Consider the following 26220-nt stretch of genomic DNA (forward strand, 5'->3'; position numbering starts at 1 on the left):
CATTTGAGCTGGTTTGCTTTAGTGAAATGCTTTAGTCTGACATAAGTAGCATAAGACCTCTCTGGTCTCAATATAATTAACTCTTGGGTTAATAAAGAGATTTTATGTTCTAGAGAAATACTGCAGAAAGTTCATCCTCTCACATTTGACACTACGGCAAGCTGGGTTTATTAAATCATGTTACAGTTCAGCTCTTGGCAGGTGCCTGGTGGGTGTTAACTGCTGTTTGCTTGGGTTTGAGCCCCAGTGCTGGCAGCAGCAAGGGGAGCCCTCCTCCTGACTCTCTGCATGCTGAAACACTGCAAGGCAGCTGCATCAGCAAACCCACAGCAGGGTCAGTGCATGGGGCTGTGCACAGTTGTGCTGTTCTGTCTTATCAAACCCTCACTTCTATGGAGGCTGAAATAGCATTACTAATGATTACAGTATTTCACTGCATGAGGAGTCTGCTGCCCACTTCAGTGGACTCGGCTCACTTGGATACAAAATCATTTGCTCAACCAGAGACTTATCCATAAGCTGAGGTTCATTTTAACCAAGATTGCAAGTAGCAGCTTGCTGTGCATTTAACTAACTTGAGACTCTTATACCGCTATACTACAAATATCCAAGCGCTCTGTAAATGGATTACACTATGATCATTATTTGTAGCACTGAATGGTTGTATTTTTACTGTCTTCCACTGCATTACCATAACTTAATCACAAACGTGAGTGTATTTGGTAAAGGTCATAAAGTACCTGATGTTTCCTTAATCAAACTGTATGTTTTAGTAACCTCATTTGATTTTTTTGCCTTTAGCTTTTCCTGCACATTTTATTGAGTCTGGCATTCCCCTCAGGGTAACAGGTATCACTGACAGACATGATTTGGTCCAGATCCTTGCTCAGAACCATTATTCCTTGGCCTGGCCTGGATTTAGGTGTGCACACCATGTCCTTGTGCAAAGGTTTATTAACATTCCCAGGCAAGTGCTTGGGCTCCCACACCACTTGGCTTAGCTGTGGCAAGGCACCCTGACGAGGTCCTGCAGCTTTCCAGAGCTCAGAGCAATGTAGGTTCAGTGGAACACTGTGGGGTGTTTCAACACCATCCTTATTCCTGTTGGACACCCACAAGGTTAGCTTCACTGGGAAAGCAGGCTTTTAAATCCTGAGTCACATGAGGGTTCCCTTCAGGAACCCATGGGTGGCTTCCCCTTGTCCCCACTGTCCTGCTGGAGCAGAGCATGTGAGGCTGAGCTGTGTGCTGGGACACTGAGCAAGAGCATCCAGAGCTGCCCTGGCCGCTGTTCTGGGACCATGACACTGCTGCCCCTGTGTCTGCTGTCGGGGCTTTCAAAGGGGATCCCAGGAAGCAGGGGAGCAGAGCCCTCATCACCCCGTCAGTGATGCTGCTCCAGGCACTGAGGGACAGTGGTCTGAGTGTGTGTCAGAGCACAGACTGTCCCCCAGCCTAGGGCCATGGGAGGACATGTGTCCCACAGGGAAACGGAGTTACCAGCCCCTTCACTGGTGTCTGGCCAGGCTGCTCCTGTCTGTGTCATGGCAGCCCCTGTGCTGCAAGGGGGAGGATGAGGCAAACCAAGGCAGGTGTCAAAGTGCTGACACCAGCCTTCCTCACACCCATCCCAGCAGTCAGAAGCTGTCCCCATGGGAGACATTTAGACGTGTTTCTAAAACTGAAGCGACAGTTGATTGATGACATAGTGACAGGTATCAGTCACTTGGACCAACTCTGACAACTCTGGAAGCACTAAAGTACAACTGTCCCAAACAGTGAGTAAATAAACTGCAGCATATGCATTAAAAAGAGACTCTGCCATGGGAAGCTAGAGCTAAAGCTCATGTTTGCCATAGACTATGAATGTGGAGCTACTCTGTTAAACAAAAACAAGCAAACAAAAAAAAAAGACATTAAAAGCTATAACAAAACCCACAGCACTTTGAAATCAGAACTATCCTACTGATTTTTGCCAAAACAGTTGATTTCATCTGGCAGCCTAAATATCATCACCTGCCTAGATATGTGTAGATCACCCTAAAGTCAAAATGAGTCATGACACTCAGTGGGTTAGAGTAACTTATAAGCCTGGAAAATATTTAGTAATAAAGAATTCCTATTCTAGGGGAAAAAAACCCTAAATCAAGTGCTTCAGATTTTCAAGGAAAATGACAAGTAAATCCAAAACTAAGAACCCATTTTGTGTGGTCATCTGTTTGTTCACCCTGTATAGCATTCCTAAAGTCTTACCTCTTGTTTCCTGTTTCAAGGGTAATAACAAAGAGAGCAATTAAAGTTTCTGGCAGATCTGGTAATGGAATAGAAAAAAGGTGAAATACCTTCACAGTCCCTTTGCCTTCCTCAGAGTACATCCAAAAATACCTTACTGGAAAAGTAGATTGAAATAAAATTGAACTGTAAGCATTCTTGAGGTATTAAGATCGTGGTCATTTAATTGGTATTAAACTACAGATGGGGTTTAAGAAACACTTTAACAGTAACAGGAAGCCACATCTATAGGCAACAAATACAGAAATCCATTAATGAACCCTGCAGCACTGTGCAAGTTGACTCTTACTGTAACTGTGCTTTGCTTGGACTGTCCGTAATTGCTGTAATTAAAAGGCTGGCAGCCATCAAGAGGAAAACCAGGAGACTTCAATCCATTCATTGACACTTGTGTGGATCCTCAGAAGCCCCATTCTGCTCAGTGCTAAACTCTGGGTTGTCACTGCTGCAGAGCTGAACCACAGATCTTTCTTCCCCACTGGCTCCATTTTCAGTAACACCCATCTGCACTCAGCAGACATTGCTGGGTTTAGAAACAGGGTCTAAAACCATCAACAACCCCTCCCCTGCTCTTCCCCATCCCTGTCAAACCATGGGGCTGTGCACAGAGGATGGGCTGACACTGCTCTGGGGCAGGATGGGGGATGCAGCATCCCTCACAGCTTTTGTCTTGTGTTTGATTTAGGGCCAGCTGCTTTTCCTATGGAATAACTGTACCTATTCCTGTGTACACCAACTCCAGCCTCATCATCTGCGTGCCCACAGCTCTGCTTTGCTCTGCCTCACTGCCCAGGGACCTGCAGCACTGCCAGGCTCCCAGAGGACAACACACCACAGAAGCCCCAAGGTCGTGGGTGCAGGTTTTATCATAGAATCACAGAATCATAGAACAGTTAGGGTTGGAAAGGACATTAAGGTCATCCAGTTCCAACCCCCCTGCCATGGGCAGGGACACCTCACACTAAACCATATCACTCAAGGCTTCATCCAACCTGGTCTTGAACACTGCCAGGGATGGAGCATTCACAACCTCCCTGGGCAACCCATTCCAGTACCTCAGCACCCTCACAGTAAAGAATTTCTTCCTTATATCCAATCTAAACCTCTGCTGTTTAAGTTTGAACCTGTTACCCCTTGTCCTGTCACTACAGTCCCTAATGAACAGTCCCTCTCCAGCATCCCTATAGGTCCCCTTCAGATACTGGAAGGCTGCTATGAGGTCTCCACGCAGCCTTCTCTTCTCCAGGCTGAACAGCCCCAACTTTCTCAGCCTGTCTTCATATGGGAGGTGCTCCAGTCCCTGATCATCCTTGTGGCCTCCTCTGGACTTGTTCCAACAGTTCCATGTCCTTTCTATGTTGAGGACACCAGAACTGCACACAATGCTCCAGGTGAGGTCTCACGAGAGCAGAGTAGAGGGGCAGGATCACCTCCTTTGACCTGCTGGTCACACTCCTTTTGATGCAGCCCAGGATACGGTTGCTTTCTGGGCTGTAAGCACACACTGAAGTTGGCTCATGTTCATTTTCTCACTGACCAGCTTGTTATTCACCAGCAGCATCTGTGTGTGTTGGTATTTGAGCACTCTCCTATTTGCAGCCCTACTTCTCCTTGCTACAAATTAATATTCTCACAACAACCCCCTCTAATCAGTCTTTGCTAAAAGCATTAATTAAGACTTGAACATTTTTGATCCCATCAATTTTCTGTTCTCTTCTTATTAAATAGATGTACTAGGGGCGTTTGAATAGTAACTGCCCAAAGTTTGGGGATAATGAATAAATTAATTTTGCCAGCCTCTGGCTAAGCATGAAATTTACTGTGCAGTAAGAAATGGAACAAAGGCAGCTCATGCATTAACCAACCCAGTTTTGACACCAGGTTTAGGAGCACATTATTTACTCACTGATTCTGAGTGAGGCAAGGCTCCTGCATAGTTCACGCAAGCAATGAAAACTGCCATGGTCAGACAGTGTCTTGTGTGCTCCATCACAGTGAGAAGCTGCTCGCCTGCCTTCCCTTCAGTGGGGCCCTGGCCGTGTGCCACACACAGGGATGCTATTGAGACCACATGTGTCCTCTTCCAAGGGAGCATGCAGGGAACTAGGTAAGTTTGCTTTTAACTTGCTGAGTCTTGGTACTTTGAAGGTCACCAGAGCTGTACAACTACTTTTGTTCCATGTATTTTCACATGGCTTTAGCACCGGCTCTGTTACACCACTGTAAACCCATTCATTTTTGTAGCAGGAAGTGAATTTACAGCAGTGTAACTGTGAGCAAATGTGGCTGATGGCACACGCTGGAAATATTACAAGGGAAAGTGCAAAGTTCTATTGATTTTCTCTCAGGAACAATGTGTGTTTAGTTATGACTATATTATAGACGACTCAGCTCTGGCCCCACGTTCCATCACTCACTTCCCAACCCAGGGCTGTGGCTTTGCTGGTGTGCTGGCCCCATACAGGACCAGAGCTGTGTCCCCATGGCTCCCACCCATGGCACTCTCTGCCCAGCTCCACACAGCACTGCAGGGGACTCGCTGCCTTCCCCTGCCTCTGCAGGCTGAGCACTTACTCCTAACTGATTCTGACAGCAGACACCACAAGGAATGTAGAGATTTATGAAAGAGCAAGATTTGCCACTAGCCTCTGTCCATTAAGGGTACAGCAAAACCTCACTTTGCCCTCTGTAAGTACAATCAGCAGCAGAGAGGCAGTTGCCCTTTTCAGAAGAGCGAGCACTCTCAAGGACAGATGTTTTAGCAGAGTCCTTAACGCACTCACAAGCAATAAGTCTCCAAATTCTTTACTTTTTCCCATCAAAATGTTTCTCATTCCTTTAAGTGCTTCTTAAAGACCAATTACAGTACCAAGAGCTGCAGCCTCCTCTTTAGCCACTTATTTCCCCTGCACTACACAAATATGGGGCCAGCCACTGCCTGTGTGTTTTGCAAAAATGCTGGCCCAGATGTGGAAACCATGACCCAAAAACTGGAAAACTCATTCTGTGTATTTGTGAAGGCTGAAATACAGCAAAGTGAAGGTACAGCCAAGGTACGGCTGCTCCCTTGTTGAAGTTATTGTGTGTGTGCTGGGAATGAGTGTACATGTGTGCAGCTCTTTCCTGGACAGCAAAGATGCCTCTTGCTCTTGTTAGGTGTTTTTTTTAATCAAATCCTCAGATTATTGTTTAGTAGTTGTGAAGTTTCATAGTGAATTACAGTGTAGGAATTGTTGTTCCTGCTGTGGTTCACTTCATTCTGATCTCAAAAAGGGTAAGAAAAAAGTTAGTTTTAGTTACAGGTTTTGTATTTTTTCACCTTGAATGTGATGAAAGTTTAAAAGACCTTGATAGTTCTGCTCCTGCCACTGCACACACAAGTCCTGGTTGCTGCCACATCCCTGTGCAGGTAACAGGCTACAACACCAAGGGAAGGACAAGTGCAGGATGATGTATTTCCTTCCCTGGTTTCTGTATGCAGTTCAAGACATTATGTAGTCTGTAAGTGATGAAACACAAGTATCAGAGCAAAAGAGATCTGTTTACTAAGAGACCATGCTGGGGAGGGCTGCAGGTAAACCACAGACACTGTGCACAGCACAGCACACACACAGCACACACTGCACTGCTTCAGGCATCAGCCTTTGCTCTAAATCAATCAATTCAGGCACATTTTCTTCTTCCTCTTGTGAAAACATGTGTTTGGGTTCCCTTCCTTAGGAGGAAGACAAGTCACTGAGAACTGTTCACTGCCCTTGAGGAAAAGCAGCAGCTGATGAGGCACAGTTCAAACCCAGCTGGGTTTCACTCTCACAACAAAGGATGAGAGCTCTGGTGACGTTCCACACACCACATGTAGCACTGCTTGAGTAACTGTCCTTGAGCATGTTCCCAGACATGAATGCTGTAGCTGATTCACTCACAGTCCTGCATGGAAATACCGTGTTCCATCTGTCTTTTTACGTTACAGAACTCACCCTCCCAAGGACCTTGTTCTTCAATGTCTCAGCTCTTACACACTTCCAGGTTTGCAACCACCACCCCAAGCTTTATGAAGAGCATTTCGTCTTTTTGTGGTATGATTAGGGATTATTCCTCTATCCAGGGGATGCTACAGCTGCCATTAAGGGGATGAACATCCCTACAAAGATTTTAACACCTTTGGTGAGTCTATCTCAGCACAAAAGGACTGTTATTACTACAGTGCAGTAGCAGGTATGAAACACAAGACACCTTCTGGTTGACACCCAGTGTGATGTGAGAGGCACAAACCCCTTCACTGTTACTGCCAGTCCTAGAAAAGCAAATTCTGACTATCTGAGGACCGAAAATTCCTTTCCTGCCCTCCCTAGAAGGGACCTCGGGTATGAGGTGATGCAGTGACATGTCCTGCTTCTGCTCCACAGCTTGTGCCAGCAGAGTCCTGATGCTGCAGCAGCTGCCCCCTTACCGTTTCCTAAGGCCATTTCTGGAATGCTACACAAATGAAAGGATAAGAATCACAGGCAGCCGAGGCTGTTTCAAAGTACTTCACTGAATTCAGCTGAAGAAGGTCATGTTTCTTTACCAGGTTATCCCATTAGCTCACTTAAACCCCAAGCATTCTGGAACAGGAAAACAACCCCTGTATTTACTGTAAAAAAGCCTTTTGCCCCAGTAGAGGACAGCTCACTTGGTAACACAAATAACAACTGTGTAATTTTGAATATCAGATTATAACCACACACTGGATCCAGCCCTAGGGAATGAAACACTCTGGGTTGATTCATTTCTCTTTTAGTTTTTCAAGGCTTGATTCCCCTTTCTTCAGGAGGCCTGATGGAAACCACAGCACTTACCTTGAGTGCTTTGCACTGTGCCCCTATCCAGCTGAGCACATCTGGCACTCACAGCCCAGAGACAACTGGTGTGGGCACAAGGAAATGAAGCCACAGCTGGTGATGAGCTGCCACCACCCTCTGCAGGGTTGGCACAGGGCAGAGGGGTGCAATAAAGAACTGATTTCACTTCAGGTTTGTTTGTGATGCATCTTTCCTCACTTGGCTGTGCTGTGCCAAGGCAGGGAAGGGACACAGCCCTGATGCCCTGAGGGAGCTCCAGGCACAAAGAAGGGCACATGCATCTGCAGAAACTTTACTTCAAAATCTTTTTATTCAACTGTTATCCAGCAATATACAATACAGTTTATAAACAAATGTCTTACCTTGTTTCCAATCATCTTCATTTAAAAATAAATATTATTGACAGTGAATATTAATCATGGTAAGATGTACCTTTTTAATTAAAATGTCTCCAAAAGAAATAATTTAATTAAAAAAGAAAAAGGAAATCCAAAAAACCTAAACACAACAATCTACTAAAAATATTTCCTTTTTTAGGAAAGGCTTTGACCCAACATCTTTACATATTGTGATAACTGCTCAACAGTTCGTGCAAAATGAAGAGTCAGAGGGAAAGTTTAGAAAAGAAAAAACATTACATTAAAGTAGAGAAATCAGAAGTGCCATGCACAGAGCAGGGCTTTGTACCAGAGAGTCTGGAAACTAGATGCATTATTCTAAGTGGTTTGTTTTCTGTGACATCCCCAAAAATATGTTTATCCCCTACAGAGAACTGACCATGCTGCTTGCAGTCCCTTTCTGTCCATCTTTAAAACTGTGGGTCTTGTTTGTCAGGAGTTTGTTCAGGTTTAAATAGGTTCTTGGCTGCAGAGGAATGGAGGAAGCAGTCGATCAGTGGTTTACTAACAAATGTACAAGCTGATGCAGTAGTAAGAGGGCCATATAGAGGAGTGGATCTGTAGCATAAATAGGTCCTGTACCTAGAACAGAGACAAGGGAGAGACAGAGATTTTATTCTTTATCTTGTCTAATATAGAAGATAAAATGCAGAAGAGAAATATAGAAAGATTTTTATATCAGTTCAGAGCCAGGGGTCAGAAGCGTAATTTTAATAGTAAAACAGCACCCTCAAGCTTTCCAACTCAAATAGCTTTCTCTTCCCCCTCCCAGATCTCACTCCACTTAGGCCATCTCATTATGCATTACTAATGGTGTGCCTGAACTTGGCTTCAGCCAAGTTACTAGCAATTTGAGATTTCTATAAATACACCTTAATCTGGTATATAGTTTCTTGAGAAATGGCAGGTATCAACCACCCACTACTTCAAAGGGAAGTGACAAATGCTGCAGCTGTACTCCTTGATTAACAGGACATGAGCCCATTTCATTTGGAATGGGCACAGGAGACCTTGACATCTTCTTTACTTCTTACAGGAAAGAGCAGAATCTTACATTAAAGATGTGCACAGGAGCTACAGGACAAGAGCACAGTGGGACACAGCAGGGAGTCAATGTCCACATGCACGAAGGGTGAGACGGCTCCAGCTCCCTCGAGGTGAGGTTCTGTGGCACAGCGTGGCCTCCGTGCCCATGCTGCAGCTAACCAGGCTGTCCCTGCCTCACACACACACCGAGATACTTGTTCACCAAGACAGACATTTACTGTGTGTCACCATGGCCCCTTGCCCTGCGTGCAGGAGGAACTGGTACCTGCAGTACCGGCAGCCACCAGCAAAGTGACTGCTGGTGCAAAGGGTGAAAGCATTTTGTATCTCTGGGAAAGGAACTGGGCCACGTCCACTGAGGAAACTCTTCATGCACCCTAATGTGAATACTTCAGCTGGTCTCTGGAGCTGTGGGTCCCCCTCAGCTTTGGCATGACCAAAGCACATACCTTGAGCAGCTCCCAACTAACCTGCTGCTCCTGAGCTGGCTGTTCTGTCCACCCCAGCCTCTACACACCACTCTACACTAGTCACCAGCAAAGCTGAAGTATTATTATCCAGCATAAAAAATACTTGATATTAATGTATTATTTAATTAATTAAATTAATTAATATTTTATATTAATATGATATTAATTAAATGAGCAATTGAGGAATTCCTCAAAATTTCAAAAATTCCTCAAAATTCCCCCTTAAAAAAAGAAGAATTGAGGAATGTATTATTTAATTAATTAAATTAATTAATATTTGATAATAATATGATATTAATTAAATGAGCAATTGAGGAATTCCAAAAATGTCCCCACAACACTATCTCACATGCCTAGACCGTGTGGAGATTATTCAGTTATTAAGGTTTTAATTAAATCCTTGTGTGCACAAACACGTGGCTAAGGGCTGCCTGTGTAGCCACAGCAAGGCATTAAGACAGATGCAGGAGTTTTCTTTTTAAAGCTGAAGATCATTAACAAACACAATTAACGCAGGTAAATGAAGGAGTAACTCGTTAAAGTCTTGCCATAAGGACACCAGAAACGTGTGTAGGGAGGTTCACCACAGCTCTGGTGCTGAGTCCGGACAGCACACGGGACACAGCATCACCAGCCCGGGGCGCTCAACAAGCTCCGTTCGTGCTCCCTGCCCCGCGGAGCTGGGGTGCACTGAGGGTGGGTGAGGGCAGCAGGAGCCCTGCCTGTGCTGATGCCAACTTTGTGTCTGTGTCTGCCAGTCTGGGAGCAAACAGGTCTGTGACACAGCCATTCCCCAGCCTCAGGGGTCTCCCTCCTCCGTCAGAAACAGTCGGCTCACAAACACATCGTACCCTGTCCTTTCCACAAGGGTAGACCCCCAACAACGTATCCAGCTACACCAGCAAGAGAGAACAACTTCCTCACTGAGCAGGCTGAAGGTGAAACTCCCGTTCTGTGTCTGACGAGCTGTGTGCGCTCGGTGAGAGGCTGCTCACAGACGGCAGCTCTCACACAACGACACACGTTTCCCACCAGCGCATCCCCGTTCCCAAGCTGTCAGACGGCTCCTCTCACTCCAGGCACATGGCACAGCCCAGGCTGGGCTCGGGGACTGTTCCCATCCTGTGCCCGTTCCACACCTGCCCAGCACCGCAGCAATGATCAGACCCCTCAAACCCGAGGGCAGTGAGAGCCCCCGTTCCCCTGAGCTTGTTCTCAGTGAACAGGACTGGAGCTGGGGAGATGTCGCTACTGGAGAACTGCGTTTTTGAGCAGGGGAAACGCTGAGGAACAACACCTGCAGAAACGGGCTCCTGTGGCTCAAGGGCTCCCATACCACCGCTGACCTCCTGCCGCGGATGCTGCCTTGGGGTTGTTTCTGTTCTGAATGGGAAGCGGTGTAGTCACAACTCCCTGCAGGAGCTGCATGCCCCATTACCAAACACCGTCCCCATGCCAGTTTCACCTTCAGGTGCCAGTTTTAGTTTAAATCTCTGTGCGGAACTGGGAATTAATGCAACAGTCCAAAGTTTTTGTCTTTTCTAGAAATTGCCATGGTTTTTAACCTACACTCTCCACTTTCTTAATGTGACAGCAGAACGTGAATTCAGACTGTCAACAACCTCAACAGTTAAATAAAACATTTTTACAAACTTGAAAGCAATTATTCTTACTGAAAACCAATACAAGCTTCTCTTTTTCCTGCACTTATTCAGTCTTATTCTCCTCCCAGACTCCAGGCAGCAGAAGCAGATACACAGACCTTCAGAATTCTCCATCTGAATATAATTAGACCAGGAATGTAATTTCCAGTGACTTCTCCTTGTTCAGTTAACCCAAACCCTTCTCATTATCCGTAGTTTTGTTCATAAACGAGCTGGACTTAGTCTGGTCTTGACGTTCACTGGAGGAACTGCTCCCCCTGTAGATATGAACAAACAGCACATGATGTGGACCCCCAGGACTGTGATGTGTCACCAGCCTCCATCTGAGACCAGGGAGTTTCTATCCAGAGCCTTCGGATCAGCAGCATACAGTTCCTTACAGGTGTTTACAAGAAAACATTTCATTTATATTCTGAATATTCATTTGTTTTGTTATTACAAACTTACGTATCACTACAGAGGTTCCAGTTTTGCTTTTAGATTATTGATACGCACGTGGCTAGAAGGGAAGCTCTGCCACTAAGCAGAACAGTAACAGATTGTTCTGTTCCTGGATGGTGAATTGCTCTCTGGCATCACTCATCCTTCTTTTCGATTTACAACATAATGTTTTACTGTAGTTTTCTATTTAGTAATTTGTTTTGTGCAAGCATTCATCAAAGTTTGACTTAAAACAGTTCATCTAATTGAAAACAAACATTAACTAAACAAGAGACTTGTGACACATGGAGAAAATGGGAAGATTCTTTTACAAGCTGTATCTAACCAATGGCCAAACCCCCAGTTTCCAGCAGTTACCTATTTTTCTTCCTAGACTGGTAAGTCCCTTGATGTCTCTTTCTGAGCTGGTGGCAAAATGCATTGGCCCAAATATATCAAAAGGTAAAAGACATCAGTGGCCTGTTTTCCTTGGGAGATGCGGTAACTCCCACAGCCTGGATGCTGCTGGAGCAGGGACCCTGCTGGTGCCATAATGGGCATTTCCCTGTGAGGCCTTTAGGCAGTGAGGCAGGAGCCTCAGCCCGACCCCAGGGAGCAGAACACGGTTTTAAACCTGGTGCTTCACCAAGAGGTGAAGGATCCAATTAACCAATTAACCAATTAACCTCATGGGTTGAGCCTCTCAGAACAGAAACTTCAGACTGTGCTTGACACATAAGCTTGGGTAAAATGCTTTGGCAGCCTTGGATGTATGGCAAAACCAGGGGTTTGTATGTGCTGCTGGTCAAGGCTCATTAGAGGCAATGATGTCTCAGACAAAACGAATTCTCAGTGCCACACTCTGGAGTGATTCCCCCAAACTGAAGGGAATTTACCAAAGCTCAGATTTAAGATCTTCTTAGAAGTTTTTAATTAAAAACACACCATAATTAAAGTCACTCTACACTTACTGAAGAGGTAATAAGCTCCACCACATTAGCATTACTGCACAGTCTGAGACATGATCTTATAAGCTGCATAAATCCTTCTTCCACTCAGAAATACAGCACAATCCAATGCTGCAGTTTTGCTGCTGGGTTTAAGGGCTGTAACTGCCCCTCACCCATTGCTGGTTCTTGAGGAGCCTGCACCAACCTCAGCACCCTCCCAGCCAAACCCAGGAGCACTGCAGTACACAACAGGATCCTTTTGAAAGGAGAACACAGGACTATGGAGATCTATGCAGAACTACCCAACTGCACTGTGCCCATTGCTCCTGCTCCCCACTGCTGGCTGCGGACCACCATGCCCAGGCACCACCGGATACAGCTCCAGAGCTGCCCTCTGGTGTTGCTCTTTCTGGCCATGATGACTTCCCAGATGTTCACAGGTGACTGCATGGGATGTGCTCACGCTGAGCACCTACAAGGCTCGATGCAGGATTCATTTTCTACCCATCACACATTTTTATTGACAATTCACTGGATCTTGAAGCAGCTTTCCATAAATCATCTAAAGAATACACCTCACAGAAGCCAGCACACACACTTCTACACAGCCACGCAGGTATAAGCCAGTGATCCTGCTTGCTTCCTTCACCCATGCCAGCAAGGGTTTTAAAGTGCTTAACCTTCACTTTGAGACAGTAAACTGCAGCATGGCCAAGCACCTGGAGCACTGTGCAGCCTCTCTCTGAGCATATTCTATGGACAATGGGCCCCATGCATCATGTGGCTATGGACAGACCAGAAAACAACAGCTTGGCTGGCACAGGGCAGGAGATGCAGTCACACAGGGCAGGAGGTGCAGTCACACAGGGGAAGGTGCAGGCAGGAAAGGCTGCTCTGACAGGAGGACCAGCAAAGACAAAGGCTCCTTCTGCAGGTCCATTTCCCCAAGTGCTGCAGCACCTGCAGGGAGTCGATGGGTGCAAGTGCCCATGACAGGACGGGCAGAGGGGACTCGGGTGCTCCTGAGGCCTCGCACAGCTCCTGAGTTGGGTTCTGGGTCTCATCAAGGCTCATTTCAACCGGGACTCATCACGTCCAAGTTGTTCTCAAAACAAGGATGGACAATCCCTCCCAAACACACACATGGTGCATGGAGCACCCCAGTCCTCAACCATCCTCCATGGGGGCTCTTCCTCCTGGGTCATAAGGACATTACTAGACATAAGCTACATGATTAGATGGATAATTGACCTGCTCCAGTTCTACAATTGCTGCAGGTCTGTGTGGCAAGACAATCTTGTATCACACATGGCTGCTGTCATACAGAAAGAGGGACAGCTAAACTGGTGGGTTTGAGTGATGTTTGGAAGTGCATATTACATAGAGAGCAACAAATAATTTGACCTTTATCAAAAATGTATCTACTTTTTAGGTTACCAGAGGAAACATCAGTTTTGTTGTCAACAGGCTGGTAAAAATTCATTTCACCCCAGTCACAAGGAGCAGGGACACACAATATGGAGCAGTTTGTTCATTTCCCCTCAACAGCCCCAGTTCCCTCTGTGAAAGCCACAGAAGTGCAGAGCTGGAGGCAGCCTTGCTCCACCTCCTCCAAGTGGTTCACTGGGCTGTGGAAACGGCTGCTCTGAGGTGGTGCTGCACAGCAATGTACCCTGGATACCTAGAGTCATTTATTACAGATGGATTATACAGCTGTCAACCCGCTCTGCTCCTGCCTTCAGCTCTGTGTGTGGAAGTCATTGGTATGTTTGATACTTTTGCATAGTCCAGAAAGTTTAGGTTAGACATAAGGAAGAAGTTCTTCACTGTTCTTTCCAGTGCCTCACCACAACTCACCAGTGGTGCTGAGGTACTGGAATGGGTTTTCCAAGGGAGGCTGTGAATGCTCCATCCCTGGCAGTGTTCAAGGCCAGGTTGGATGAAGCCTTGGGTGCCATGGTTTAGTGTGAGGTGTCCCTGCCCATGGCAGGGGGGTTGGAACTGGATGGTCTTGAGGTCCTTTCCACCCTGACTATTCTATGATTCTATGATTTATCTGCTACAATCTTATTCAAGAGATCCAAAAGATGCAAGTCTGGATTTCACTTCCAGAATTTTCTGCAGCTCCATGATCCAGGACTCGCTTCAGACTGAACATCATTATTTCATTCCTTGACACCTGATAACGGGAGATACAAAATAACTTGTAATGCGATTTGGTGGAAAATGAAGTTTGAACTAACATATACAGAAAAGTAACTAAATTAGTGGTGGTTTAGGTGGTAAATGCACATCCAGCCCCACACGTCTTTCCTCAGTAACACTGTGTGAGCAAGTCCACGGCATATGGATCTGCACAGAAGCAAAAAGCACAACTGAGACCACCACATCAGGAGGCAATGAAGAATCCTGGTGGCTGGGGTGGCTCTGGGTCATATCCTCGAGTTTTCTGCTGTAAGCAGGACTGAAGCCACACTGTAAACAGCACAATGCTCCCTAAGTCCACACTTCAGGAAGAGGCTTGTAATAAAAGCCACAGTGGAAGGAACCACAGATTTCCCCTTCTGTAACTGGTACAAAAGCTGCAAATACTTGCAACCCAGAAACAGAGACCATGACACTGCAGTTCTCACTTCAACGTCTTCGAGTGTTTTTGACTTTGTCGGGATTAGGAGGAAGCTGCCAATGTAGTTGTAACCATCACTCCAACCAGAATTACCAAAGTTAAGCATATCTGAGTGCAGATTATCTACGGATTTTTCTTAGATCTATAACCCTATCCTGTCCACACTTGAAGAACAGAGCTGAGAGCATGGACAGGACACATGGAAATGGCTGCAGGGAGAGCCTGTGCCCAACAAAGCAGCAGGGGCTGTGGTTTGCATGGGGTTTTTGCTGTAACGAACAGTGACACGTTGGGAGTGACCCACAAATCCACAGACCCTCCACACCTTCCCAGTGGTGGATATTTGGTGGATGTCAGCTAAGTGAAGGCACTGCCCTGCACCAGACTCCTCAGGATAGGCCAGCAAGGGGCTACTGGAGAAACCATGGACAAGGACATTCCTCTGGGTCCTCCCAAGTGTGGGATTCCTGCTGCGCCATGAGCAGGATTCGGGTCGGACACCGACCTCATCACTGGTGCAGCAGTGAAGCAGTTCTAACTACCCCGGGTGCAGCATCTTCACTTGTCAGCTCCAAGTGCAAGAGTGGCCACTCCATGTCCCGGCCATGGATCCAGGTAACACCGGATCCATGGTAACAGGGATCCAGGTAACACCGGATCCATGGTAACATGGATCCAGGTAACACCGTGCATGTCTGCGGGTCCTGCACCCCCAGCCCCAGCATGGCAGCAGCCACCAGGGCCTCTGCTGTTGGCTCGGTGCTGTTGTGACTGACGCGTTCCTCAACACCCTGCTTCTCCAGATACAACCCCCCAGAACTGCTCATTATTGACACGTGAGGCTGCTCAGACGTCACCTCGTTTACAAACAGTCTGTAAACAGCAGCAGGAACCTGCCAGCATTCCAACTGCTTTAGCAAAGCTCAGTCACAGCCCAGACCAATGCCCCTTTACTGCCAGCACAGCTCTGCCAGGCTCCGTCTTGTCAGGAATTCCCTGCTATGAGAACCAGAAATGCCTTCCTGGCAGGACTGCTGCAAGAGCCGTTCCTGAGCACATCCTCCTTACGTCTGCTCTGCAGTCACCACTGCTGATACCGTCTCAAAACCAGCCCCAGTTTGCATGGACACTTTGCTGTGAGTGCTGAGCCCACCACTGCAAGTGTTAGGGACATTTATAGCCCACAGCACAGCTCAAACATCACTGTACATCTGTAAAGCTGCACCAGTACAGCAGAGGAAGGGAATGTGTAACAGTGACCCACCTCTTGTGAAGGACACAGACCAAGTTAGTGATCAGTAACAATCCATTTTGCAATGTATCTCTTGAAACCATACATAAAGGGCTGGCATTATACATACATTCCTGCCCCAAATGCTGTTTGTTCATGCAACGAGACACATGGGTACACTCAGCCTTTCCTCATACAAATGCCAAATTTTCACTCACTAATGAATCCATCTTACATAGAAATCTAGACCAATGTCAGGTACAGCTTCCACATTCATTAGGAAGACCTGGAATACTCCTTTCATTGTGTTCAGTAGTATTTATATAAACCATTTTTTCCATCTATAACTTCAAAGTATTAAAGAAATTCATATAATATTCAGATTTGTTAAAGGACACTGCACAAGCTCTGGCTTAGGTTAGCACAGTTTGTCCTCTGGGAACAAGCAAGAACACTGAAAGGTGCTACTCAAATCAACTGCATGTAAACAGTACAAACCCACTATGGCACTGCTTGTTTCTATCCTGGGTAATGAGGTTATATGGTGCTGCCGTTTGTGCTTCTATTCAGTTTGGGAATTAATCCATATTGCACACACAGAAAAGAAAATATTTGACCTCACTTGTCCCCAAAGCAGTCTAATTTGCCTAGATATTAAAGTGCTACTGATGTGTATTTAATGGGAATTCTTTTTGCATGTTTATTATCCAGTGACATTTAGGAGGTCAGCTTGGTAATTGAGTTATGGCCTCTGTCTTGCTGCTTTTAAAGTAAAGGAAAATGGGATGTGACCCAAGTTGCATTTAAGTAACAACAGCTTGTGAGCTCATACATGGTCCCGTCAGAAGCACAGAGGAGTGAAGCAGACCCAGGCACTCCGAGTGGAAAGGCAGGGAGGCTGAACAGCAACACAGGGACTTCCCTTTCCTGCTATTTTGTGCCCCATTCATCTATCTAAGACTAATGAGCTGCATGGGCTGCTCCTGCTGCGAGCCTGCAGTCATTCCAGTTCTGACAAACCAGGAGAGCCCTCACCCAAAGTTAATCCCAACTCAACCACCGCCGTTCAGACACAGCTCCTCTGATGGCCACAGCTCATACCCCAGAGAAAGGAGTGTGTGTTTGCTTTCCTGCCTCCAGGCTGCAGAAGCACACGTTCTGCTTCCCAGTGCTTGATGGAGGTAACTCTCTCCCATGAGGTCTCCTGCCTCAAGGCAGGCTGCCACAGCCTGACCCTGGGCATGTACTGCTCTTAGGAGCATCAGGGGAGCAGTGCATGCACACAGACTGCAGAACTGCGACCTGGTGCTTTGTTATCTGGGGCTGTGCAGCTCACAAGCAGACATACTTCTGCCTCAGACATGAAAGGCTTGGTGGGGGGAGAAGGGAACAGGCGTGAAGTGAAGACTTACGTTCTTCCTTGCTGTGAGCACTTCATCTCTGCACAACACACAAGTCTGTGTTCTTCCTAGAGCACTCTAAGCATAATGAAGCACAGTTTCTTGTTTCACACTCCCATCCTTGTTTATTTTATTGAAAGGTTTCACTTCAGAGCTTTGAGGCTAGAGATCAAACAAATAAAAGGGAATTTGGAAGCTGCAATATCTCATCTAGATTCTGCTCAGAAGTTAAAAACTGCCCCCAAGCCAATACACAGTGCCCGTTTTGGAGACAGTTTAGTAGTATCTAACACAGGCAATCTTCCTCTCCAAAGGTCAGCACAAAGATCCTTGTTTATTGCTTCACCTACTAGATGACAAAGTTAAGTCTCATAACTAAGGCTGGACTTGAATTTAAGAGAGTTGAAACTAAATTCTGGGATTTAATTTCACAGCTGCCGCACACTCAGCAATGCTGAGCACTGCTCTTACTGCCATTTGTCCATCTCATCCATCCCAGACCTCCTGGGACAGAGACACTGTCTTGCTCAGTGATGCTCCCACACCCCTACTTCCCCAATACAAACCAGGACCACTTCCAAACACAGTAACAGTACATTCAGTCTTTCATTTGCTAAGTCCAATTTTCTTCTAAAGAAAAGATTCCATTTGTGTGCAAATATTTAAACTGAAAGCCAGGAAAACATTATTTTCCTTTAGAACCAAATGGACAGTGGCTCCTTCTCTGACACCATTAAACTCAATGATCTTACCAGCAGATCTTTGCCTCCCTGCAGCATAAGTGACACACTCTCAGTTTCCATGTCCGTGTACCTCACCAGCAGACAGCAGTAATCAATGTGACTCTCCTGAGACCACAGCACTGAGGTTTAAACACTGCAGATAAGATTCTGTATAATTAGCCAGCATTTCTGGCACAGGAGGACATTTTTCCATCACACTGGATCCATTCCTGTACATACTATGATGTTGATCACAAATTTCTACTAACCACAATTTCAGGTGACATCTCCAGAACTATGGATTTCGATTTTACCTGATTTCAGATGTAACTCTGTGCTTTTAGAGAATCTCAGCAACAGACACAGTTGTTTCCATGTGGTTCAGGTGGTAAATGTAATTACATGTAAAAACATGTAATTCCATGTTTCAGTTCAAACTGAAGATGTAAAGAATCACGTTTTTCCAAGGTGCATGGCTGGGACCCCAACAGACGTCAACATGAGACTTCTGGGCATGTCCGGAAGCACCATTTAATCTACAATCACATTTACTGCACTGCAAACACAGAGAGGCCCTAACCTACTACAGTGGATGTATTGGGAAGAATTCTATTGCAAGGAAAGTAGGATTAGAACCCAGTTCATGCAGGACACTATGACTGTGCCATGCCACCAGCTTTTAGGCAGATCTCTCCAGTGTATAATGAAGGTGTTAATCACTGACAGCAAATCCATTGTTTGAGCACATTTGTACTTTTATACAGAGGAAATATCCCCAGGTACAATGAAAAGCCCTACAGACACTAAAGACTTGAGAGTAAATGTACTGGATGATTCAATTACTACATACAGATTTGGTGTAAGTACTTATCTGCATGTGTGCTGTGGAGCTCAAAATAGGGTAATGAAGCACATGTGTTATGCTACTGTGTGTATCCATAATTCATCCAGCAACACAAGTTTAGGTCCTGCAGTCTGCTACATTCATGCGATCAAAGGTTTAGTTTGATTTGATGACCCTACTGTGTGGAAAAGCAGCTATGACACTGCCTGGAAGGGATGGACTCCAAACGGCTTCTGGTTTCCAGAGGTAAAAAAAAAGAGTTAAACCCAAGTATTTCCTATGAAGACATTGCATTCTTTACAGGGAAAAATAATTACTGTACCTAAAATAGCTCTGAGGAACTCCATTTTAACATATAAATGGGAAACTCTGAAGCTCAAGGATGTAATTCTGTTTTAAGGCATTCTGAAGCAAGTTTACTGCTTTCTACTGCTTATCAAACGTGAGTGACAGCACTGCAGACCCGAGCTTTCCATTTCCTCACAACACCAGGTGATGTCCCTGCAACTCCTCACAACACCAACTTTTATGTTAGTATGTATTTGGTGTATACCTGACTAAGTCAGTGCTGTGCACAGCAGGAGTCCTCTGCTCTCTCCACGGACTTCAGCCTTCTCCTGGCATGGGACCTGTCCCAGTGTGGCACCGTTCACAGCCACCACTGTGCGCAGGAGGGATGGCACAGCAGGTAACTCAGGTTTATCCTGTTTCGTAGCCTTCTTAGCATCAGTCTCCATCTAGAGATCCCCACAAAATACTTTTCTGCATTCCACTAGCTTTTCCATCAATTTTCCACCAATTTAAGTCATTCTATTATCTCCACTGCTGGCCACAGTGCTCATCATTTATTATCAGGATTTAATCCAGCCTAGAAATGATGCAGCAGTGCCATATCCCCAAACCACAGACATGGATAAAATCAGGACAGACTGAAGTTTAGATGATCTGGGCAGAGGGTCTTGCCCTAACAGCCGTATGTGACAGGCTTTCCTGGCACACACATTCACATCCATCTGTTGAGATGGATCAGAGCCCACTGCACTTCCACCACCCTGGTTTTTGTTCATGGGCACAACATCAGCTCTGGGTTCAGTCAGCAGGTTCAGTCAGAGCTGTGAATCCTCAACCTAACTTACTGTCAGCATGGAAATCATTGCAAGAATCCTCACTAGGGTGTGTGTGTAAGCAGATAAACTGGAAACAACCACCATCCCCAGGCTTCTAGACGGAAAGAAGATCTATCCAACAGGAAAACAGCAGATCATGAGCATTACAGCGTTCAGTTTAGTTTCTTGAGGGTAGTGATTTCAGCAAACTGAACTTTATATGCTCACAGGCACCTGCAGTTAAACCTCATTAATTATCACTTTGTCTTCCACTGGACACCAATGGACAGCCAGCTAGAGTAAACCCGAGTTTTCACATGTTATTTCCATATGAGAAAGAAACTAAATTATTCAGAAATAGCCAAAGGTAGTGACCAGGAAACCCCAGCACCTGTGCAGCACCCACAGGTCACAGTGATCCATTTACAGCTGATCCCCATCACCATGAGCCAAACCCTGCAACGTTTGCCCTGTGAGTGTGAAGAGGGATCAGAAGAAAGAAGTGTGAACACTACAAGTATCATGAACACTCCAAGATCATGAATCTGCAGAGGGGAGCTTGGGGCCTTCCCTGCACAGCCACTGGCATGAAATTGTTTCCCTTCTCCCTCAGGCAGCTTGGCAGGGACTCTGCTCAACATCAGCCAAGGGACAGCAGCTGAGCGGGGAGCTGAAGCCCAGCCACAGGAGCACCGCAGCCCTGCAGTGTGACACCTTCCCAGTGCAGATTTAAGACTGTCTTCTTTGAGCCAGACTTTGTCATAAGTGTAAACGAAGGTTTAGCACAGCCTTCTCTAGCTAGCTGTAACATGGTAAAGTGGCAATAATAACACAGGATTAACGATAGACAATCAGCATTAGTGAAACTTTCACATTTGCAAACCATTACAGAGCACAGAATCTTCAAATCTTACCCTTCCAGTAATGCAAAGGTGGAGTTCACTAAACAGCATTTAGCACCTGCCATCCACACCTGGCCTTGATGCATGGCCCAGGCCTGCTGAGGCTGACCAGAGGATTTCAGTCCCCTGCACATCAGCCCTGGCTTTTCTCTAACCAGAGGCTGCGGTTCATGCTCAAACAACATCCAAAAAGCTGAGCTGGGGGGTTCTGAAAGTGGGGCCTCCACCCCACAGCACACACTGAGAGGACTCAGGCCCCCAACCTGCCCCTGGTGCCCCTGCCCAGCATCTGCATTGGCTGCTGGTGAGGCAGGGCTGAGCTTTCGGGTAAAGGAAGGACATTTACTTAGCTTTAGCATCACAGGGATAGTCCCACTTGTGACCATGAGGTATGTGGTGCTCAGCCCCAAACTGAATGGTGGGCCATGGAGATGCTGTGAGGCCTCGAGCATCATTGCTATACAGACAGGCTAACAGAGCTGGGCTGGTTCAGCCCGGAGAAGAGAAGGCTCCTTAAGGGGAGACCTCAGAGCAGCTCCAGTGCCCAAATAAGTGGTAAATGCCCCATCCCTGGTAGTGTTCAAGGCCCGGCTGGATGCGCCTTGGCACACCCTGCTCTAGTGGAAGGTGCTCCTGCCTGTGGATGAGCTTGAGGGTCCCGTTCCACCCCACCCACCCCTCGGTGACCCGAGCCCCCCTACCTGACCCGTGCTGCTGCCGGAGGATCGCGGCCCGTCCGGGCTCCGGGGAGGCGGAGGCCGCAGCCGCTGCCGTCGGGGCGGTGTCGGTGCCGTCCCCCGGGGCCGGGCGCTTGCCGGGCGCCGTTGGCGGCGTGGGGCGCTCGGCGGGGCCGTTCCGCCTTGGGGCCGCCCCGCTCCGGATGTGCGAGGCGGCCTCTGCCGCCTGCACGTCGGGGGGTGCGAAGCGGGCCAGGACCCGCAGCAGAGCCTGCGCCCGGTGCTCCCGGGTCTCGTCGTCGCTGTAATCCGCCACGCGGCACTGGTAGACGCCCTCGTCCTGGCGCCGCACGCCCGACAGCCGCAGCCGGTGCGAGATGTCGTTGCCCTGGACGCGGACGGTCTGTAAGAGAGCGGCAGGCTCAGCATGGGGCAGCGATCGCTCTTGCCCCACGGACGAGTCCTCTGCGGTCAGAACCCCGAGCGTGGGCTGAGCCCCCCAAACCGAGCGCACCGGACACTCCAGCCCCGGACCCCGCAACTGCAGCCCCATCCGGAACCGGCCCCTGCACCCTCCTCCCCGCCCCGGAGTCCCGCAGCGACCCCAGGAGCCGAGCAGGCTCCAACCCTCCAGCAGCCGCTGTGCAGGCGATGCCCCAGCACAGCTGCACCCATGTCCTGCAGGATCGGGAGCGAACGGGGCCCCACAGGAGCCTGAGGTTTGCAGAGGGCAGGGACAAAAACCAAACTTTCCCCAGATCCCTCCCACTGTGTTTCCCAAGCGTGGCTAAGCTCGGGCTGCAGGGCAAGCATCACCTCTCCATTTGTGAGAAACGAGACCCGACTGTGAGAGCAGCAGCAGACAATGAGAGAAGCACCCTGCCCCAGGAGTGGGGCAGCCGCGAGCCCGGCGGCACCCGTGTGTTGGGGCAGGAGGGGTCTGCAGGGACCCTACGCACGGGGGAAGAGGGTGCACGGCCCCGCTTGAGCTGCACTTACACTGATTTTGGTCGCATCCTTACTTGTCACCTAAAGGAACAGAAAAAAAGGGTGATGAGACTTGGCTCTGCCAGCACATCAAGATGCTCATAATCCCAGCCCAGTTTAAGGACAGGATATGGACCCTCCGCTCACCATAAACACAACCCGTGTGTGGCTGCAGAGCCCCCTAGGCGATGGGAAAGCACCAAACCACAGCTCAGCTTCGGGGAACAGTGCTGGTAAAGTGCCTGCAGCACCCAAGGAAATGTTGCCTTCACCAAGGGTGAGAACACAGCTTGTTGTATGCTGTGCTGTGCCCATCGATTACAAACACCGAGAGAGATACTTTACTAGGAGTGTTAGCCCAGCAGTGCAGAGCTTGGGCAAGCTGGATCCCACACTGCTCATGGAGATCTTCAGTCCTGAAACACCCTTGGAGCTGGTATCACTCTGCATGTTACTGCCAGATCACCTAATACTTGGTTATTTTTTGTCTCCATCCAACTACTGTAAACCCAAGCGATGCCGGGGATCCCAGCGCTGCACCTCCCAGCAAGATGCCATTATCCTCCAGGCATGCCCTGCCATCGTTTATTGTGAGAGCAACGCAGGAGTTTTATATAAGGTTAAAGAAGACTTTTAAATCCAAGCGATTTGCTTCCCTGTCTGACAACTGACTTACACTTTCCTCAGCTAGGCGGCATCGCGTGAGCTCAGCATCTCTGCTTTGCATCTCTATTTGAGCTCTCCATGAAAACAAGCCAAGGGAGGGGAGCTGACAGGGGGGCTGCGCTGGGATGGAGATGACATGGCCTGTGCAGGGGGTGGCATGGCTTCAAGTTCTGCTTCACCCCACCCCTTATACAGCCCCGTTTTGCACAGCAAGGTGCCTTGAACTGGGGAAGCTGCAGAACGGACGGGCTTATGCTGGGGAAATGCAGCTGAAGAATTTAGACTAGAGCCTATCCTCAAGCCAGGCGGCTTGCTAGGGGGAGGGGAAGGGAATGCAGGATTTAACTGTGCTTCATGCATTTTAATTGCCACATCCGACAGTCTCAGAATATCTTGCTGAGCTCCAGATATAGAGAGTGTACAGGCACCCCAAGAAACTGTTCCTTTGTCTATGCAGACTGATATGTATGTAACATGCCAACAGGAAAGGCTCATCCTCATGCCTCCCTCTGCTCTATCAAGGAGGAAACAGAGGCTCTCCCACCTTTCACAAGCTCAGTCCACAAAACACTGAATTTTGCTTGTCCCCACTTCATGCTCATCTATTTTTGACTGCCTCTCATGGGTCCTCACTGCTGATCTTGCAGCAGGTCATTTATCATTTTCTATTTACAATGCTTAAAGCACTGATGCAGTTTCCTGAGAGAAGTCGCCCGTGGTGCATGCCCTGTCCTCCTCCATCTCATGGAGTGCCAGGGATTCCAGTGCCTGCTTTCTGGCACTGGGCAGGGGAGTGCTCTGCTCTCTAGCACTGCTGAGTTCATCTGCTCACCCTCCGACCACGCTGCACGCGATGGAGAGAGATCTCCATAGCACTGCATTACCTTGCTCCTGCTGCCGGGGACACTGATGGCTAATTCGTGTGCAAGTTCTCTGGCTGGTTCTTTAAGGTACCACCACTGGATTTCCAAGGAGTAAGAGGTGGATCCGCTGGCTCGGAAAGCACAAGGCATCTCAATATCATCTCCCTCCCTAACCGTCACATCTTTGGGAACTTCGGTAAAGGTAGCTGGGAGGGGAAGACAGTTACAAGGGCTAGTTAACGGGAGGGATTAAGAGGCAAATCAGTCCTTTCCAGGGTAACGGAAGCTGCTCCAGCTCAGGGCTGGGTGCTCACCGACACACGTCTCTCCAGTAGTTTGGTGACCGCAGGATAAGAGCCCCGGGGCCAGCGCCGAGCCGGCCCCCGCCACCCTGCCCCCGAAGCCGCAGCTGCAGCGGAAAGGGGACGTCTGAAGCTCTTGAACCCCTGTTCCTGCCGGGACAGCCCTCGGCTGGTGCGGGGACACCCGGATCCCGCCGCCCGCTCTCCAGCTCCGCTGCCGGCAGCTGCGGCCGCAACAGAGACACCTTGTTCTGCTAGCCCTGCCCCCCCCCCCGCGGGGACAGCGGCGGGGACGGGCCTGCGGCAGCCGCCGGCACCGGAGCCCAACCGGCTCCCCGAGCAGCGAGCGGCGGCTCCCCTCCGGAGGAGGCAGAAGTTGCGGACTCACCGGTAACGAGGAGCAGCAGCGGAGCGCTGAGCAGCAGGCAGCGGAGGGTGCCCCGGAGCCCCCGATTGCCCATCGCACCTGCGTGTGCTGCGGGCGCGGCCAGGCTCAATCCATCGCACGGCGGTTGGGCTCCTTCCCGGAGAGCCGGAGCCGCCCGACCGGCCCCGGGATGTGGGGAAGCGAACGTAAGATCCACAGCGGCCGCTCAGGTTCACTCGCGCGTTCCCGGGAAGGCAGCAACGAACCCGTCCCGTTCCCCGTTCAGCTGCCCCGCGCCGCGCGGGCGCTCCCGCTGCCCACCAGCGGGCAGGCGAACCCGGGCTGTGCCCCGGCACCCATCGCGCTGCGGGGCCGCACTCGGCGCTCGCGGGGAACCGGCTCCGCACCGTGACCAGGATCCGCTCCCGGCGCTGGCACCTCCCGAGCGGCGGCCGGGACCGCTCCGCCCTGAGCTCCGCCCCCGTCGGGAGTCACCGCCAGCTCCCCCTGCCCCCGACGGCTCCGGGCCCGCTGCGCAGCTGCTCGGCGCGGGCACAACGCGGGGACGTCCTGGTTCAAAGCCAGGAGCGCTCCCAAGCCCGGCCCGTGCTCGGCCGCAGTCCGGACGTGCGGGGTTTGCGCTCCCGTCCTGAGGGATTCGCCTGCTCTGTTCTGTAAAGCCACCAAACGTTCGGTGCAGGCTCGGGTTCCTAAGTCTCCGCCGCGCCGGGAGCTGCGGTGTTTGGTCCGCAGAAAGCTTCCCTTGCATTTTCAGTGGTTTCATTCTGCACGAGGGTGCGGAGCTGGGGACACGGAAGTCTCCATGGAACAAATTACTTGGAAAATTTCTCTTTCCAAATAACTCATTATGGTCTGTTTTTAGACGGCTGCTATATCCAGGCTCGCAGCTAAACCCTGCCAGGTAGGCAGACGCCTGGAGGCTTTGGCAGCTCCCACGAGGAAACCCTCAGCACAGCTTCCACCTGGGAGTTACAGGAAAATGTATATGATCCTGAACAATGCTGAAACTGCACCAAATCAGTTCTCCTGTTGTTTGTTTGTGGGGTTTTTTTGTTTGTTTGGGTTTTTTTCTCTGAGAATATTCAGCCGCTCCTGCTGATTGTATCACGGTTTTAAACTGAGAAGGTAGTTTTAGACTGAGCTGAGCTCTTAGGCAGAAGCTCTTCCCTGTGAGGGTGCTGAGGCGCTGGCACAGGGTGCCCAGAGAAGCTGTGGCTGCCCCATCCCTGGCAGTGCTCAAGGCCAGGTTGGACACAGGGGCTTGGAGCAGCTGCTCCAGTGGAAGGGGTCCCTGCCCGTGGCAGGGGTTGGAGCTGGAGGAGCTTTAAGGTCCTTTCCAACACAAACCAGGCTGGGGTTCTCTGGTTCTATGATTAAAATCCTGTGACAGGGCTCTGGCAGGTCCATGACAAGTCCTGGACTTT

General features: G+C 48.8%; 1 protein-coding gene across 1 annotated transcript; it reads right to left on the reverse strand.

Annotated features, from left to right (window-relative positions):
• Positions 1–7413: 7413 nt before the first annotated feature.
• On the reverse strand, positions 7414–25165 carry VSTM2B (V-set and transmembrane domain containing 2B). The gene is made up of 5 exons (XM_034072997.1): positions 24797–25165; positions 24128–24312; positions 22590–22619; positions 21615–21993; positions 7414–8113 (listed from the first exon to the last, which is right to left on the reverse strand). Exons 1-5 carry the CDS (start codon positions 24867–24869, stop codon positions 8025–8027), a joined length of 756 nt encoding a protein of 251 aa, XP_033928888.1. The 5' UTR covers positions 24870–25165; the 3' UTR covers positions 7414–8024.
• Positions 25166–26220: the final 1055 nt, after the last annotated feature.

Source organism: Melopsittacus undulatus, chromosome Z (genome assembly GCF_012275295.1).
Source record: "Melopsittacus undulatus isolate bMelUnd1 chromosome Z, bMelUnd1.mat.Z, whole genome shotgun sequence".
NCBI classification, from domain to species: Eukaryota; Metazoa; Chordata; class Aves; order Psittaciformes; family Psittaculidae; genus Melopsittacus; species Melopsittacus undulatus.